Source organism: Hemitrygon akajei, chromosome 9 (genome assembly GCF_048418815.1).
Source record: "Hemitrygon akajei chromosome 9, sHemAka1.3, whole genome shotgun sequence".
NCBI lineage: Eukaryota > Metazoa > Chordata > Chondrichthyes > Myliobatiformes > Dasyatidae > Hemitrygon > Hemitrygon akajei.
Genome location: NC_133132.1, coordinates 24,389,390 through 24,405,359, shown reverse-complemented (window position 1 = coordinate 24,405,359; position 15,970 = coordinate 24,389,390). Strand labels below are relative to the sequence as shown.

Below are 15,970 nucleotides of genomic sequence, written 5' to 3'. Positions count from 1 at the left end.
CCCCACTACTTTCAAATCTCTTACTATCTTTCCTTTCGGTTAGTCCTGACAAAGGGTCTCGGCCCGAAACGTCGACAGTGCTTCTCCTATAGATGCTGCCTGGCCTGCTGTGTTCCACCAGCATTTTGTGTGTGTTGTTGTTTGAATTTCCAGCATCTGCAGATTTCCTCGTGTTTGAACTTCAACACTAAACACTTTGCAGTATTGGCCCCACACCCAGAGCCCCAGGAATTCACTCAAGGAACATCACGTTGGCCATTTTGGAATTAGAGGACTGTATGTGTATGGGTGGGAGGGAGCAATGAGGCTTGTTTTGCTGTTATTCTTTTTTTGCTTCGTGTTCTGTGTTGTTCTACTGTGCATCATGGGTATGTTGGCGCCATGTTTGGCAACGCGTGTGGACTGCCCCCAGGACACCCTCAGGTGTGTTACTTGTTAACACAAACAACAGATTTCACTGGGTATTTCAATGTACACATGAAAAATAAATGAAACTTGACCTTGAATCTAACATACAATCCCAGCTGGAAGTCTCTCACTGTTTTGTTCTCAAATCAATAGCACAATCCAATGAACTGAAATCTCCAGTGCACAGAGTTCAGAGTGAATAATGACTGTACCTCACTGGTTTCTTACAGGTAACAATTACTAAAACAGGACAATAACTGTTTGAAGAAGTTGCCATGGGAGGTCTCCTTCCAATTCACCCTTCATTTTCTAACACAGGTCATCCAGCAAAGAGTCTTCCGTCACTACCACCTCCAATAAATCTACAGAGAGCTCCACCCTCAGAACCATCCAACTTGGAAGCGGAGCTCCATGAAGCAGAGAGATCAGCAAAACAAGGGGATGGTACAATCACACCAAGTCCTGCAGCCAGCCTGCACACAGCCAAACCCTGGGAACCTGGAATCACTCACCCAAAGATACGATGAGGCCGCGGGAAATCAGCTGGACATCCCAGAGCTATTAGGTGCAGATACCAAAGGCTATGCGACCAATGCACAACAGCAGGAATGAACTGAATGACAGCTAAAATTCCAGGGGCTGAGTGGCCTTAATAAAGCTTCAATTGTTCAGAGAGGGTGTTCATTACACACCATTCAATTTCAAATTTCCCACAACTCACCAGGTTTTTCTTCAGCCGCCACATGTCGCTGCGCCCAATGTACTGGTCCTTGAAGGTCAGCTCCACCAAATCAAGGGTGATGTCCTGTTAAATGTTCAGACAGAAAACACAGGAAAATATTAACAGAAAGGGAGAATCCAAGCAGAAACACTTTGTAAAAGTTCAGCAAAGTCAGCACGGGAACACTGTGCAACAGACAGGAATAACCAACCCGACAACCTATAGAAGAGATCAAAGTTCTGCTGTTCCACCACATCTGGCTGGGAATGGATTGGATAATGAAACAGCTACTGAGAGATGCTGGCTGCAGTAACATCAGAAACTGCACAACAGAGAGCCAAATATCTGGGTGTTAAAGCAATTACAAAAGGAAGGGTTACACCTGAACTCAAAGGGGTCCAATATCCTAGCAGGCAGGTTTAATAGAGCTGTTAGGGACGGATCAAACTAATATGGCAGGGGGATGGGAACTGGAGTGATAGAGCTGAGGAAGGGGGAAACAGAAATAAATTAAAGATAGCATGCAGCAGAGATGATAGAAAGGACAGGCAGGAGATGAGGCATAATCACAGCCAGTGGGATGAGTTACAGGGCAATAGAGGTGTGGTGCAGTTAGAACAGAAAGCAACAAATACTGGACTGAAAGTGTTATATTTGAATGCACACAGCACAAGTAATAAAATGGACGATCTTGAAATTCAGCAACAGATTGGCAAGTATGACGTTGTGGCTATCTCTGAAACTTGGTTAAAGGATAGCTGCCATTGGGAGCTGAACGTCCAAGAATGTACGGTGTATCGGAAAGATAGGTTAGCAGGCAGAGGGAGTGGTGTGGCCCTGTGTATAAGAAATAATATTAAATCATTGGAAAGAGATGACATAGGATCGGAACGTGTGGAGTCTCTATGGGTTGAGTTAAGAAATGGCAAGGGTAAAAAGACCCTAATGACAGTTGTACACAAGCCTCCTAACAGCAGCCGGGATGTGGATTACAAATTACAGTAGGAGATAGAAAAGCATGTCAGAAGGGCAAAATCATGGTAATCACTGGGGATTTTATCATGAAAGTGGATTGGGAAAACCAGGCCAGTACTGGACCTCAAGAGAGAGAATTTGTAGAATGTCTAAGGGGTGACTTTTTAGAACAGCGTGTTGTTGAGCCCACTAGGGGATCAGCTGTGCTAGATTTGCTGTTGTGCAATGCTCCGGAGGTGATAAGAAGGCATAAGTTTAAGGAACCCTTAAGGAACAGTGATCACAATATGATTGAGTTCACTTTGAAATTTGAGAAAGAGAAACTAAAATTCAATGTGTCGGTATTCCAGTGGAATAAAGGAAATTACAATGGCATTAGAAGGAAAACTGGCCAAAGTTCACTGGAAAGGGACACTAGCAGGAATAAAAGCAGAGCAGCAATGGCTGGAGTTTCTCTGAAAAATGAGGAAAGTGCAAGACAGATATATTACAAATAACAAGAAATTTTCGAATGGAAGAAGGACACTACTGTGGCTGACAAGTGAACTCAGAGCCAAAGTAAAAGCAAAAGAGAGGGCATAGAAGGAAGCCAAAGCTAGTGGGAAGACAGAAGATAGGGAAGCTTTTAAAAACTTGCAGAAGGAAACTAAGAAGGTCATTAGGAATGAAAAAACAAATTATGAAAGACGAATATCAAAGAAGATAGAACATAGAACACTACGGCACAGTACAGGCCTTTCAGCCTTCCATGTTGTGCCGACCCATATAATCCTTATAAAAAAGTACTAAACCCACACTACCCCTAACCCTCCATTTTTCTTTAATCCATGTGCCTGTCCAAGAGGCTCTTAAATACCCCTAATGTTTTAGCCTCCACCACCATCCCTGGCAAGTCATTCCAGGCACTCACAACCCTCTGTGTAAAAAACTTACCCCTGATGTCTCCCCTAAACTTCCCTCCCTTAATTTTGTACATATGCCCTCTGGTGTTTGCTTTTTTTCCCCCAAATCTTAGATACTAAAAGCTTTTTAAAGTACATAAAGGGTAAAAGAGAATCAGGGGTAGATATGGGACTAATAGAAAATGACACTGGAAATATTGTAATGAGAGATGACAGAGGAACTGAATGAGTATTTTGCATCAGTCTTCACAGTGGAAGACATCTGCAGTATACTAGACATCCAAGAGTGTCAAGGAAGTGAAGCAAGTGGAGTAAAATTTACGACTGAGAAGGTGCTCAGGAAGCTTAATGGTCTAATAAATCTCCTGGACCTGATGGAATGCACCCTCGATTTCTGAAGGAAGTAGCTGGAGAGATTGTGTAAAACTGATCTTTCAAGAATCGATAGAGTCCGGCATTGTACCAAATGACTGGAAATTTGCAGATGTTACTCCACTATTTAAGAAGGGTGGGATGAAGCAGAAAGGAAACTATAGACCTTTTAGTGTGACATCAGTGCTTGGGAAGTTGTTGGAATCAATTGTTAGAGATGAGATTACGGAATAACTAAAGGCACATGACAAGATAGGCCAAAGCCACCAAACTCTACACTCTGGGCAGGTCCCGGTGGATTGGAGGACAGTAAATGTCACGCCACTTTTTAAAAAAGGATGTAGGCAAAATACGGGCAACTATAGGCCAGTTATCTTAACAGCTGTAGTTGGGAAAATGCTTGAAGCTGTCATTAAGGAGAAAATAGCAAAACATTTAGAAAGGAGTGGTTCCATTGGACAGACTCAGCATGGATTCAGAAAGGGCAGGTCCTGTTTGACAAACTTACTGGAGTTCTTTGAGGACATAATGAATGCAGTGGATAGAGGGGAACCGGTGGATGTCGTATACTTGGATTTCCAGAAGGCGCTCGATAAGGTGCCGCACAAGAGACTTATAAATAAGATACGGATGCATGGAATTAGAGGAAGTGGATTGGTTAACCAGTAGAAGGCAGAGAATTGCTATAAATGTGTGTTTGTCCAGTCAGTGGTGAGTGGGGTGCTGCAGGGGTCAGTGCTGTGCCCGCAGCTGTTTACCATTTACATCGATGATTTGGAAGAGGGGACTGAGTGTAGCGTAGCAAAATTTGCTGATGACACCAAACTGAGTGGAAAAGCAAATTGTATAGAGGATGTGGAGAGTCTACAGAGGGATATAGATAGGTTAAGTGAGTAGGCCCAGGTCTGGCAGATGGAATACAACGTTGGTAAATGTAAGATCATCTACTTTGGAAGGAAAAATAGAAGAATGAATTATTATTTAAATGGTGAAAGATTGCAGAATGCCGTTGTGCAGAGGGATTTGAGAGTGCTTGTGCATGAATCGCAAAAAGTTGGCTTGCAGGTGCAACAGGTTATTAAGAAGGTAAACGGAATGGTGGCCTTCATTGCTAGAGGGATTGAATTCAAGCGCAGGGAGGTCATGCTGCAACTATACAGGGTACTGGTGAGGCCGCACCTGGAGTGCTGTGAGCAGTTCTGGTCTCCATACTTGAGGAAGAATATACTGGCTTTGGAGGCAGTGCAGAGGAGGTTCACCAGGTTGATTATAAAGATGAAGGGGTTAACCTATGAGGAGAGATTGAGTCGCCCTGGGACTATACTCTCTGGAATTCAGAAGAATGAGAAGGGATCTTATAGAAACTTAAGAAACTTTGAAAGGGATAGATAAGATAGAAGTAGGAAAGTTGTTTCCATTGGTAGGCGAGACTAGAATTAGTGGACATTGCCTCAAGATTCAGAGAAGATTTAGGATGGAGATGAGGAGAAAATGTTTTTTTCCCAGAGAGTGGTGAATCTGTGGAATTCTCTGCCCAGGGAAGCAATTGAGGCTTCTTCACTAAATATATTTAAGATACAGTTAGATAGGTTTTTACATAGTAAGGGAATTAAGGGTTATGGGGAAAAGGCAGGTAGATGGAGCTGAGTTTACGGACAGATCAGCCATGATCTTATAGAACAGTGGGGCAGGCTTGATGGGCCAGATGGCCTACTCCTGCTCCTATTTCTTATGTTCTTATGTTTCCTGAAAGAAAAATCCTGCCTGACAAACCTACTGCAATTTTTGAGGAAATTTCATGGAGGGTAGACAAAGGAGATGCAGTAGATACGGTGCACTTAGATTTTCAGAAGGCCTTTGACAAGGTGCTGCACATGAGGCTGCTTAGCAAGATAAGAGCCCATGGAATTACAGGGAGGTTACTAGCATGGGTTGAGCATTGGCTGATTGGCAGAAAACAGAGTGTGGGAATAAAGGGATCCTATTCTGGCTGGCTGACAGTTACCAGTGGAGTTCTACAGGGGTCGGTGTTGGGAGTGCTGCTTTTTACGATGTACGTCAATGACTTGGACTATGGTATTATTGGATTTGTGGCTGTATTTGCCAATGACATAAAGATAGGTAGAGAAGCGGGTAGTAGTGAGGAAACAGAGCCTCTAGAGAGACTTAGATAGTTTAGGGGAATGGGCAAAGAAGTGGTAAATGAAATACAATGTTGGAAAGTGTATGGTCATTCACTTTGGTGGAAGAGAAAAAGGGGCAGACTATTATTCAGATGGGGAGAATTCAAAATGCAGAGGTGCAAAGCAACATGCGAGCCCTTGTGCAGGATACCCTAAAGGTTAACCTCCAGGTTGAGTCAGTGGTGCAGAAGGCGAATGCAATGTTGCCATTCATTTCTAGAGGTATAGAATATAAGAGCAGGGATGTGATGTTGAGGCTCTATAAGGCACTCATGAGACCATACTTGGAGTTCTGCGTGCATTTTTGGGCTCCTTATTTTAGAAAGGATATACTGACATTGGAGAGGGTTGAGAGAAGATTCATGAGAATGATTCCAGGAATGAAAGGGTTACCATATGAGGAACGTCTGGCAGCTCTTGGGCTGTATTCCCTGGAGTTCAGGAGAATGAGAGGGGATCTCATAGAAACATTCCGAATGTTAAAAGGCCTGAACAGATTAGACATGGCAAAGTTATTTCCCATGGTAGGGGAATCTAGGACAAGAGGGCACGACTTCAGGATTGAAGGATGTCTATTTAGAACTGAGATGCAGAGAAATTACTTCAGTCAGAGGGTGATAAATCTGTGGAATTTGTTGCCATAGGAGGCAATGGAGGCCAAGTCATTTAAGGCAAAGATAGATAGATTCTTGATTAGCCAGGGCATCAAAGGACACAGAGAGAAGGCAGGGGAGTGGGAATGACTGGAAGAATTGGATCAGCCCATGATTGAATGGCAGGCCAGACTTGATGGGCCGAATGGCCTACTTCAGCTCCTATATCTTATGATCATCCATTTTTAGCCAAAACCAGAGTGGATAATCCACCTCAGATTCCTCCCAAGATCACTCCCATCACAGAAGCCAATATTCTGTCAATTTGATTCATAAGATTTTGAGAATTGACCGACAGTTTAGGGCATGCAAAGGGTCTAGACACTGTCACAACTGTGTTTGAGTACGTGCTGAACCTCTGATCAAGCCATTCAGTAAGTTACAACACAGGCATCCACCTACAAAGAAGGAAAATTATCTGTGTTTGTCTATTAACTAGAAGCAGGACAGATCTAAGCTGGTCAATCTATGTCAGTCTATGGTCAATGCTCAGCAGTTATGAAAGCCATCATCAGTCATGCCATGAAGTGTCATTAACCTACTCACTGATCCTAGTTTAGGTTTGCTAGGACAACTACACTCGAGCCCTCATCACAGCCTTGATTCCAACATGGAACAAAGAGGTCTCTGGCATGAGGTGAGAGTAACTACCCATTACATCAAAGCTGTATTTGGTGTCAAGAAGCCCGGGTAAAACCCAATTATCTTCAAAAATCAAAATATTCACTGATGATTCAATTTCATAATGTCAGCATATAGTATTAATGGTAAGACTCCTGACAGTGTGGAGGATCAGAGGGATCTTGGTGTCAGAGCCCAAGCTGCTACACAGGTTAACTCTGTGGATAAGAAGGCATATGGTGCATTGGCCTTCATCAATCATGGGATTGAGTTTAAGAGCTAAGAGGTAATGTTGCAGCTATATAGTACCCTAGTCAGACCCCACTTGGAGTACTTTTAAAAAAATTATCTACCCTTCCCCCTTCCCCCTAACATCCTTATAGAAGAAAAGAAGAAAGAAAGAAAGAAAGAAAGAAAGAAAGAAAGAAAGAAAGAAAGAAAGAAAGAAAGAAAGAAAGAAAGAAAGAAAGAAAGAAAGAATGCCTGGATATCGGAAGATCCCCACATGCTCCACGGAGTTCATAATAACTTTAGTATATATATTTATTTCTTTCCCCAAATAACCAATTATTTTATCTTCGGAGCACCTATATATTTAATCCTGTCTTTTGTAAATAAGGGCGCCAAATTTTCAAAAATGTTTCATATTTATCTCTTAAATTATAAGTAATTTTTTCAAGTGGAATACAGCTGGAAATTTCATTCTTCCAACGATCTATACTTAAGTATGAATCCAATTTCCAAGTAACTGCAATAGCCTTTCTGGCTACTGCCAGTGCAATTTTTATGAATTCTTTCTGATATTTACTCAATTTGGGTTTCGGTTTTATCCCTTCAATATCGCCTAATAAAAATAATATTGGGTTATGTTGAACTTGTGTTCCAATAATTTGTTCCAGTAAAACTCTTAAATTTGTCCAAAAAGGTTGAATTTTAGAACAAGACCAAGTAGAATGTAAAAAAGTACCAATTTCTTGGTTACATCGGAAACACTGATCTGATAAATTTGGGTTTAATTTATTTATTTTTTGTGGTGTAATATATAATTGATGTAAAAAATTATATTGCACTAATCTTAACCGGACATTTATTGTATTTGTCATACTATCAAGACATAGTCTTGACCAATTTGTTTCTTCAATTTTAATATTCAAGTCAATTTCCCATTTTTGTCTTGACTTATGGATTCCTTGTTTAATTGCCTGTTTTTGAATCAAACTATACATACAAGAAATAAATTTTTTAGTTTTTCCTTTTTGAATTAAAGTTTCTATTTCATTAGATTTTGGCAATAACATTGTTTGACCCAATTTTTCTCTTAAATAAGCCCTTAATTGGAAGTAACAAAAAAGAGTGTTATTTGATATTTTATATTTATTCTTTAATTGATCAAATGACAATAATATACCTCCTTCAAAACAATCTCCTATATATCTAATCCCTTTTTGAAACAAATTATATAAAAGTTGATTATCCATTGTAAAAGGAATAAGTCTATTTTGAATTAAAGATCTCTTTGCTAATAAAGATTTCTTATCTCATTATCAACATTTATCTTATTCCATAAATCAATCAAATGTTTTAATATAGGAGATTCTTTCTTTTCCCGTATCCATTTAGATTCCTGTTTATATATAAAATCTTCTGGTGTATTTTCTCCTATTTTATCTAGTTCTATTCTAATCCATGCCGGTTTATCTTTATCAAAAAAAGATGCAATAAATCTAAGTTGATTTGTTTTATAATAATTCTTAAAATTTGGAAGTTGTAACCCTCCTAGATCAAATTTCCATGTCAATTTTTCCAACGATATTCTTGACATCTTACCTTTCCAAAGGAACTTCCTCACATATTTATTTAACTCTTGAAAAAACTTCTGGTCTTTAACTTTTGTCTAGATCCAGTTTTAGATAGATCAACAAAGGTTGTCACAAAATCAAAAGTAGTAAAATTAACTTTATCATTGATGAAAGATTTAAATTTGAATATTCAAGACAGAGTGAAAAATATGGAATATAAAGCAAGAATATTGTCAGATCATTCTCCTTTGATAATGACAATGATAATGATAGATAAAGAGGAATCAATTTATAGATGGAGATTTAATTCAATATTACTAAAACGTCAAGATTTTTGTGATTTTATGAAAAAGCAGATTCAGTTTTTTTTAGATACAAATTCACATTCAGTTGATGATAAATTTATATTGTGGGAAGCGATGAAGGCATATTTGAGAGGTCAGATAATAAGTTATACTTCTAAAATTAAGAAGGAATATATGACAGAAATAGATCAATTGGAAAAAGAGATTACAAAATTAGAAAAAGAATCTCAAAGATATATGACAGAAGAAAAACGAAGACAACTTGTTAACAAGAAGTTACAATATAATACACTTCAGACATATCGAACAGAAAAAGCAATTATGAGAACTAAACAGAGATATTATGAACTAGGTGAAAGATCACATAAGGTTCTTGCTTGGCAGTTAAAAACAGACCAGACTTCTAAAACGATAAATGCAATTCGAACAAGAGTAAATATAATTACTTATAAACCTTTAGAAATTAATGAAACTTTTAAGACTTTTTATTCCGAACTGTATAAATCAGAATCACAAAATGATAATGTCAAGATAGAAAGGTTTTTATCACAAATAACTCTTCCAAAATTGAATTCGGAAGAACAGAAGGGATTAGATATGCCTTTTACATTAAAAGAGGTCGAAGAAGCTCTAGGATCATTTCAAAGTAATAAATCCCCAGGAGAAGATGGTTTTCTGCCCGAATTTTATAAAAAGTTTAAAGATTTATTAATTTCTCCTTTTATGGAGTTAATACACCAAGCGGAAAGAACGCATAAACTTCCAGAATCTTTTTCGACAGCTATTTTAATAGTATTGCCAAAAAAAAGAGATCTTTTAAAGCCAACATCATATAGACCTATTTCTTTGTTAAACACTGACTATAAAATAATAGCAAAAATCTTATCTAACAGATTATCTAAATACTTACTAAAATTAATACATATGGATCAAACAGGATTTATTAAAAATAGACAATCGGCAGATAATGTAACTCGGTTATTTAGCATAATTCATTTGGCTCAAAAGAGGGAAGAAATGAGTGTGGCAGTTGCTTTAAATGTAAAAGCATTTGATAGATTGGAATGGGATTTTTTATTTAAGGTATTGGAAAAATATGGATTAGGAGTATCCTTTATAAAATGGATTAAAACCTTAAGTACTAATCCCAAAGCTAAAGTAGTGACAAATGGTCAAATTTCAACACCATTTCAGTTAACAAGGTCAACTAGGCAAGGTTGTCCATTATCACCTGCTTTATTTGTGTTGGCGATAGAACCATTAGCTGAGTTAATTAGAATGGACCCAGATATTAAGGGTTTCAGAGTTAACCAGGAGGAATACAAGATTAACTTATTTGCTGATGATATTCTGCTTTATTTAACAAACCCATTGCACTAGAGTAAATTATCCTCTAGATTAGAAGAATATGGGAAAATATCAGGCTACAAAATAAATTGGGATAAAAGTGAAATATTACCTCTTACTAAAGGAGATTATAGTCAATGTTGATTAATAACTCAATTTAGATGGCCGATAAACGGTATAAAATATTTAGGTATAAGAGTTGATAATTATATAAAGAACTTATATAAATTAAATTATTTACCATTATTGAAAAAATTTCAAGAAGATCTTGATAAATGGATGATATTACCAATAACATTAGTAGGTAGAGTAAATACCATAAAAATGAATATATTCCCTAGATTACAATACTTATTTCAATCACTACCAATACAACTACCCCACTTGGAGTACTGTGCTCAATTCTGGTCACTTCACTACAGGAAGGACGTGGAAACCATAGAAAGGGTGCAGAGGAGATTTACAAGGATGTTGCCTGGATTGGGGAGCATGCATTATGAGAATCGGTTGAGTGAACTTGGCCATCCACAATATAAAGTACTTTCGACATTTAACATGTAGAACTGGGCTGAGAAGTGGCAGATGGAGTTCAGCCCAGATAAATGTGAAGTGGTTCATTTTACTAGATCAAATATGAAGACATAGTATAAAAGTCTCTTGGCAGTGGGGAAGATCAGAGAGATCTTGGGGTCCGTGTCCATAGGAAACTCAAAGCTGCTGCACAGTGTTGCTAAGAAGGCATATTGTGTGTTGGCATTCATCAACCATGGGACTGAGTTCAAGAGCTGTGAGGTAATGTTACAGCTATATACGACCTTAGTTAGACCCCACTTGGATTCCTGTGCTCACTCCTGGTCACCTACTATAGGAAGGATATTGCCTGGATTGGGGAGCATGCCTTGTGAGAATAGGTTGTGTGAACTCGGCCTTTTTTCCTTAGAGCGACGGAGGATGACAGGTGACCTGAAAGAGGTGTATAAGATGATGAGGGGCACTGATCGTGTGGACAGTCAGAGGCTTTTTCCCAGGGCTGAAATGGCTAATATGAAGGGCATAGTTTTAAGGTGCTTGGAAATAATACGTACTGAGGAGAAGTCAGGGGTAAGTTTTTCTCACAGACAGCAGAATGGGCTGCCGGCGATGGTGGTGGAGGCGGATACAATAGAGTCTTTTAAAAGTCTCCTGGATAGATACACGGAGCTTAGAAAAATAGAGGGCTATGCGCTAGGGAAATTCTAGGTAGTTTCTAGAGTAGGGCCTGTAATGTGCTGCAGATTTCTATGTTCTATACTGAGAAATGTGTCACTTATAAGGACTAACACGCCCAAGGACGTGCTGGAGGCAGCCGTGTTCAATTTCTGCCGCTGTCCACAAGGAGTTTGCACTAGACTGCGTGGATTTCTCCTGTGTGCTCTGGTTTCCTCCCACATTCTAAATAAGAGCAGGTTGGTAAGTTAATTAACCACTGTGTGCTGAGTTGTAGAAACTGGGGACTGAAAAGAGAATGGTTCACAAGAAATAAGATGGTGCCGTGCTATGGCCTCCATTGAGGTTGTGGCTCAAACATAGGTTTTTTTTTTAATCACAGCAATGGCTTTGGGGACAGAGAGGAAAGTTAGGGGTCAGGCTAGGATTTACTGACAGGAATGTGGGGAGGGAATAGTAGATAGGCCAGTGTCTAGTCCTCCGCTGCACGTTCAAAGGACAGTGACACAGACATGGGACATCTATGCTCTACTGTCAGCCAACAGATCAGCTAGGACAAGGAGCGGTACACCTTCCCAGCCCCCTCCCAGTCAGCAAATCATCGATGGTTTCCAGAATCACAGTTCCTACAGCCAGGAGGCATGAAGGCTGGTGAGCCTTTAGGTACACGAATTGTCAAGACTGGAGTTTGAGGCCTAGTGTTTGGAGTCCTGTTAGCAGCAAGTCCAGAGTTTGAGGCCTGGTGTTCAGAGTCCCGTCAACAGCCAGTCCAGAGTTTGAGGTCTCATGTTCAGAGTCCTGTTAGCAGAGAGTCTGGAGTTTGAGGCCTCATGTTCAGAGTCCTGTTACCAGCAAGTCCAGGGTTTGAGGCTTCACGTTCAGAGACCTGTTAGCTGCACATCCGGAGTTTGAGGACTAGTGTACAGAATCCTCATTTTTCATCACTGGCAATTCCTGGAGTCAATACCAAAGATCAAAGCTCAATGGTCAATCAGAAGTACAGAACTCTGCAAAAGCCCAAGTCCGTGAATCCACTTGGAAAGTCAAAGCCCAAAATCTGCGGATCCTTGAGACCATGGGAAGTGAAAGACAACCTGCCATGGGGTTGATGTGTGTGAGTGTGTAGGTGGGTGGGAGGAAGTAAAGGGGCTTGTTTTGTTGTTGTTGTATTCTGTGTCATTCTAACAAGCATTGTGGCTGTGCTACGTTGGCGTTGGAATATGTAGCGGCACTTGCAGGCTGCCCCAGCACAACCTTAGGTTCTGTTGGTTGTTGGCACAAACAACACATTTCACTGTATGCTTCGATCTACACATTATAAATAAATCTGAATTGAAATGCTGAATTAAACAGAGAATGGGGCTACTAGCAATATTTCAAGAGCAGGGATAGACTTGAATGTTTGAAAAGCACCCTTCTACGTTGTAAGAAAATACAAAAAAATTGAAAACAAAAATCCAATATGAGCCTTACCTTGGGATCCACAATGTTCACATAGACATCCTGGTAAGCTCGGAGTTTAAATACCTGGGCAACAGTCTGGTCCACACTGATAGTTTCTGAAGGAAAAAAACAAAGGCAAAAAGGATAATTAATATAAATTTAATTTTACATTTAATGTCAATTCAATTTTATCTGGCAGAATTCTAATCACAAACAAGAGAAGTTCTACAGATGCTGGAACAAAATGCTGGAGGATGGACATATCAGAATGGAATTAAAATGGGAAGTGAAATTAAAATAGGTGGCCAAGGCCAGGCCACCCATTTTAATTCCAGTTCACATTCCCATTCCAATATGCCCATCCATGGCCTCCTCCTCCTCTGTCATGATTAGGCCACACTTAGGTTGGAGGAACAACACCTTGTATTCCGTTTGGGTAGCCTCCAACCTGATGGCATGAGGATCGATTTCTCAAACTTCTGGTAATGCCTCCAAACCCACCCTCCCCCAACCATCTCCCATCTCCTTTTCCCTCCCTCACCTTAACTCCTTGCCTGCCCATCACCTCCTTCTGGTGCTCCTCCTGCTCTCCTCCCTTTTTTTTCTTTTCTTCCATGGCCTTCTCTTTCTTTCACCAATCAACTTCCCAGCTCTTTGCTTCATCCCTCCCCCTCCAAGTTTCACCTATCGCCTGGTGTTTCTCTCTCCCCTCCTCCCACCTTTCAAATCTACTCCTCAGCTTTCTTCTCCAGTCCTACCGAAGTGTTTTGGCCCAAAATGTCGATTATGCTTTTTTCCAAAGATGCTGCCTGGTCTGCTGAGTTCCTCCACATTGTTCAGAAATGACTACAACAACATGAGTTTGAACACAGATCTTTCATTCAGTGACATTATCCCAAACTAATCTACAACAGCTGACCTTCTGCATTTAGGCACGGGTCTAAGGTCAAAGGTTGAAGAACAAGTCAATCCCTAACCAATGTTAGGAGAGCAAAGATCAGAGTGACAAGAGGGTTTTCTGGAAAGGTAGGATTTTAGGAAATATTTTCAATACTCCAGAGCAGGAGACAACAACTGGAGAGCTAACTACAGGCTGGCTAGGATATGAAATGTTATTTTTGAAGGACAGACAAAGTGCAAGATTTATAAAGTGGCATCACAACAGCAGGAATAGGTTAGGACTTTATTTCCTAGAGCACAGGAGGATGAGGGGAGATTTAACATAGAAATACTAAATTATGAGGGTATAGATAGAGAAAATGCAAGCAGGCTTTTTTCTACTGAGGTTGACTGAGACAAGAACAATTGGTCATAGATTAAGGGTGAAAGGTGAAATATTTAAGGGAAGCTGTGTAACAATTTGATCAATTTGAACAGTAACTTTTTCACTGGATGTACATGTGGCACTTATAAATCAATACTAACAAGTCTTCAGCTATGTGCCAGTACCTGGTGTGTAATACTCATGTTATAGGAGCGCCAGAATCGGAAAAGTGACCGATAGAAATCAACACAGGGAAGTGTAAGGTCATGCACTTTAGCAGAAGGAATAAAGGTGTATGCTACTTGCTAAAATGGGAGTAAATCCAGAAAGAAGTATAAAGGATCTTGGGAATTCTTGTACAGGATTCCCTAAAGGTTGAGTCTGTGGTGAGGAAGGTAAATGCAATGTTAGCATCCATTTTGAGAGGATCAGAATATGAAAGCAAAGATGTAATGTTGCGGCTTTATAAAGCATCGGTCAGACCACACTTGGGAGTATTTTGAGCAGGTTTGGGCCTCTTATCTGAGAAAAGACATGCTGGCAATGGAGAAGGTCAGAGGAGGTTTGTGAGAATGATCCAGGAATGAAAGGAGAAAAAACTGTGCAGGTACTCACTGAAATTAAGAGAATGAGGGGGGAAATCTCATTGAAACCTATCAAATATTGAAAGGCTATGAAAGAACATGGAGAGAATGTTCCAATAGTGGGAGAGTTCATGACCAGAGGGCTCAGCCTCAGAATGGATGGGCGTCCATTTGGAACTGATAGGTTCTTTATTAGTAAGGGTGTCAATGATTACAGAGAGAAGACAGGAGAATGGGGTTGAGAGGAATAATAAATCACCCATGCTCAAATCCGCATGGGAGGTTAGTTAGGAAGATCCAGTCGCTAGGTATACATGGTGAGGTAGTAAATTGGATTAGACATTGGCTCAATGGGAGAAGTCAGAGAGTGGTAGTGGAGGATTGCTACTCTGAATGGAGGCCTGTGACTGGTGGTGTGCCACAGGGATCAGTGCTGGGTCCATTGTTATTTGTCATCTATATCAATGATCTGGATGATAATGTGGTAAATTGGATCAGCAAATTTGCTGCTGATACAAAGATTGGAGGTGTAGTGGACAGTGAGGAAGGTTTTCAAAGCTTGCAGAGGGATCTAGACTAGCTGGAAAAATGGGCTGTAAAATGGCAGATGGAGTTTAATACAGACAAGTGTGAGGTATTGCACTTTGGAAGGATAAACCAAGGTAGAACATTCAAGGTAAATGGTAGGACACTGAGGAGTGCAGTAGAAAAGATGGATCCAGGAATACAGATACAAAATTCCCTGAAAGTGGCATCACAGGTAGAAAAGGTAGTAAAGAGAGCTTTTGGTACATTGGCCTTTATAAACCAAAGTATTGAGTATAAGAGTTGGAATGTTATGGTGAGATTGTATAAGGCAATGGTGAGGCTGAATTTGGAGTATTGTGTGCAGTTCTGGTCACCGAATTACAGGAAGGATATTAATAATGTTGAAAGAGTACAGAGAAGGTTTACAAGGGTGTTGCTAGGACTTGAGAAACTGAGTTACAGAGAAAGGTTGAATAGGTTAGGACTTTATTCCCTGGAGCGTAGAAGAATGAGGGGAGACTTAATAGAGGTATATAAAATTATGTTGGATACAGATAAGAGTGAATGCAAGCAGGCTTTTTCCACTGAGGCTAGGGGAGAAAAAAAACCAGAGGACATGGGTTAAGGGTGAAGGGGGAAAAGTTTAAAGGGAACATTGG

The 15,970-nt window shown here is 40.0% G+C and overlaps 1 protein-coding gene across 6 annotated transcripts in view; it reads right to left on the bottom strand.

Moving 5' to 3' along the window:
* Window positions 1-15,970, bottom strand: part of depdc5 (DEP domain containing 5, GATOR1 subcomplex subunit) — a 267,024-nt gene that overhangs the window by 245,113 nt on the left and 5,941 nt on the right. For all 6 annotated transcript variants that reach the window (XR_012100187.1, XM_073055636.1, XM_073055639.1 and 3 more), the window contains exons 4-5: window positions 12,966-13,051; window positions 1,130-1,213 (exon numbers count right to left, since the gene is read on the bottom strand). Coding sequence is in view for 5 of the 6 variants with exons in the window: in XM_073055636.1 (XP_072911737.1) it covers window positions 1,130-1,213; window positions 12,966-13,051 (170 nt within the window). In the remaining variant the exon portion in view is untranslated. The remainder of the gene's footprint in view (window positions 1-1,129; window positions 1,214-12,965; window positions 13,052-15,970) is intronic.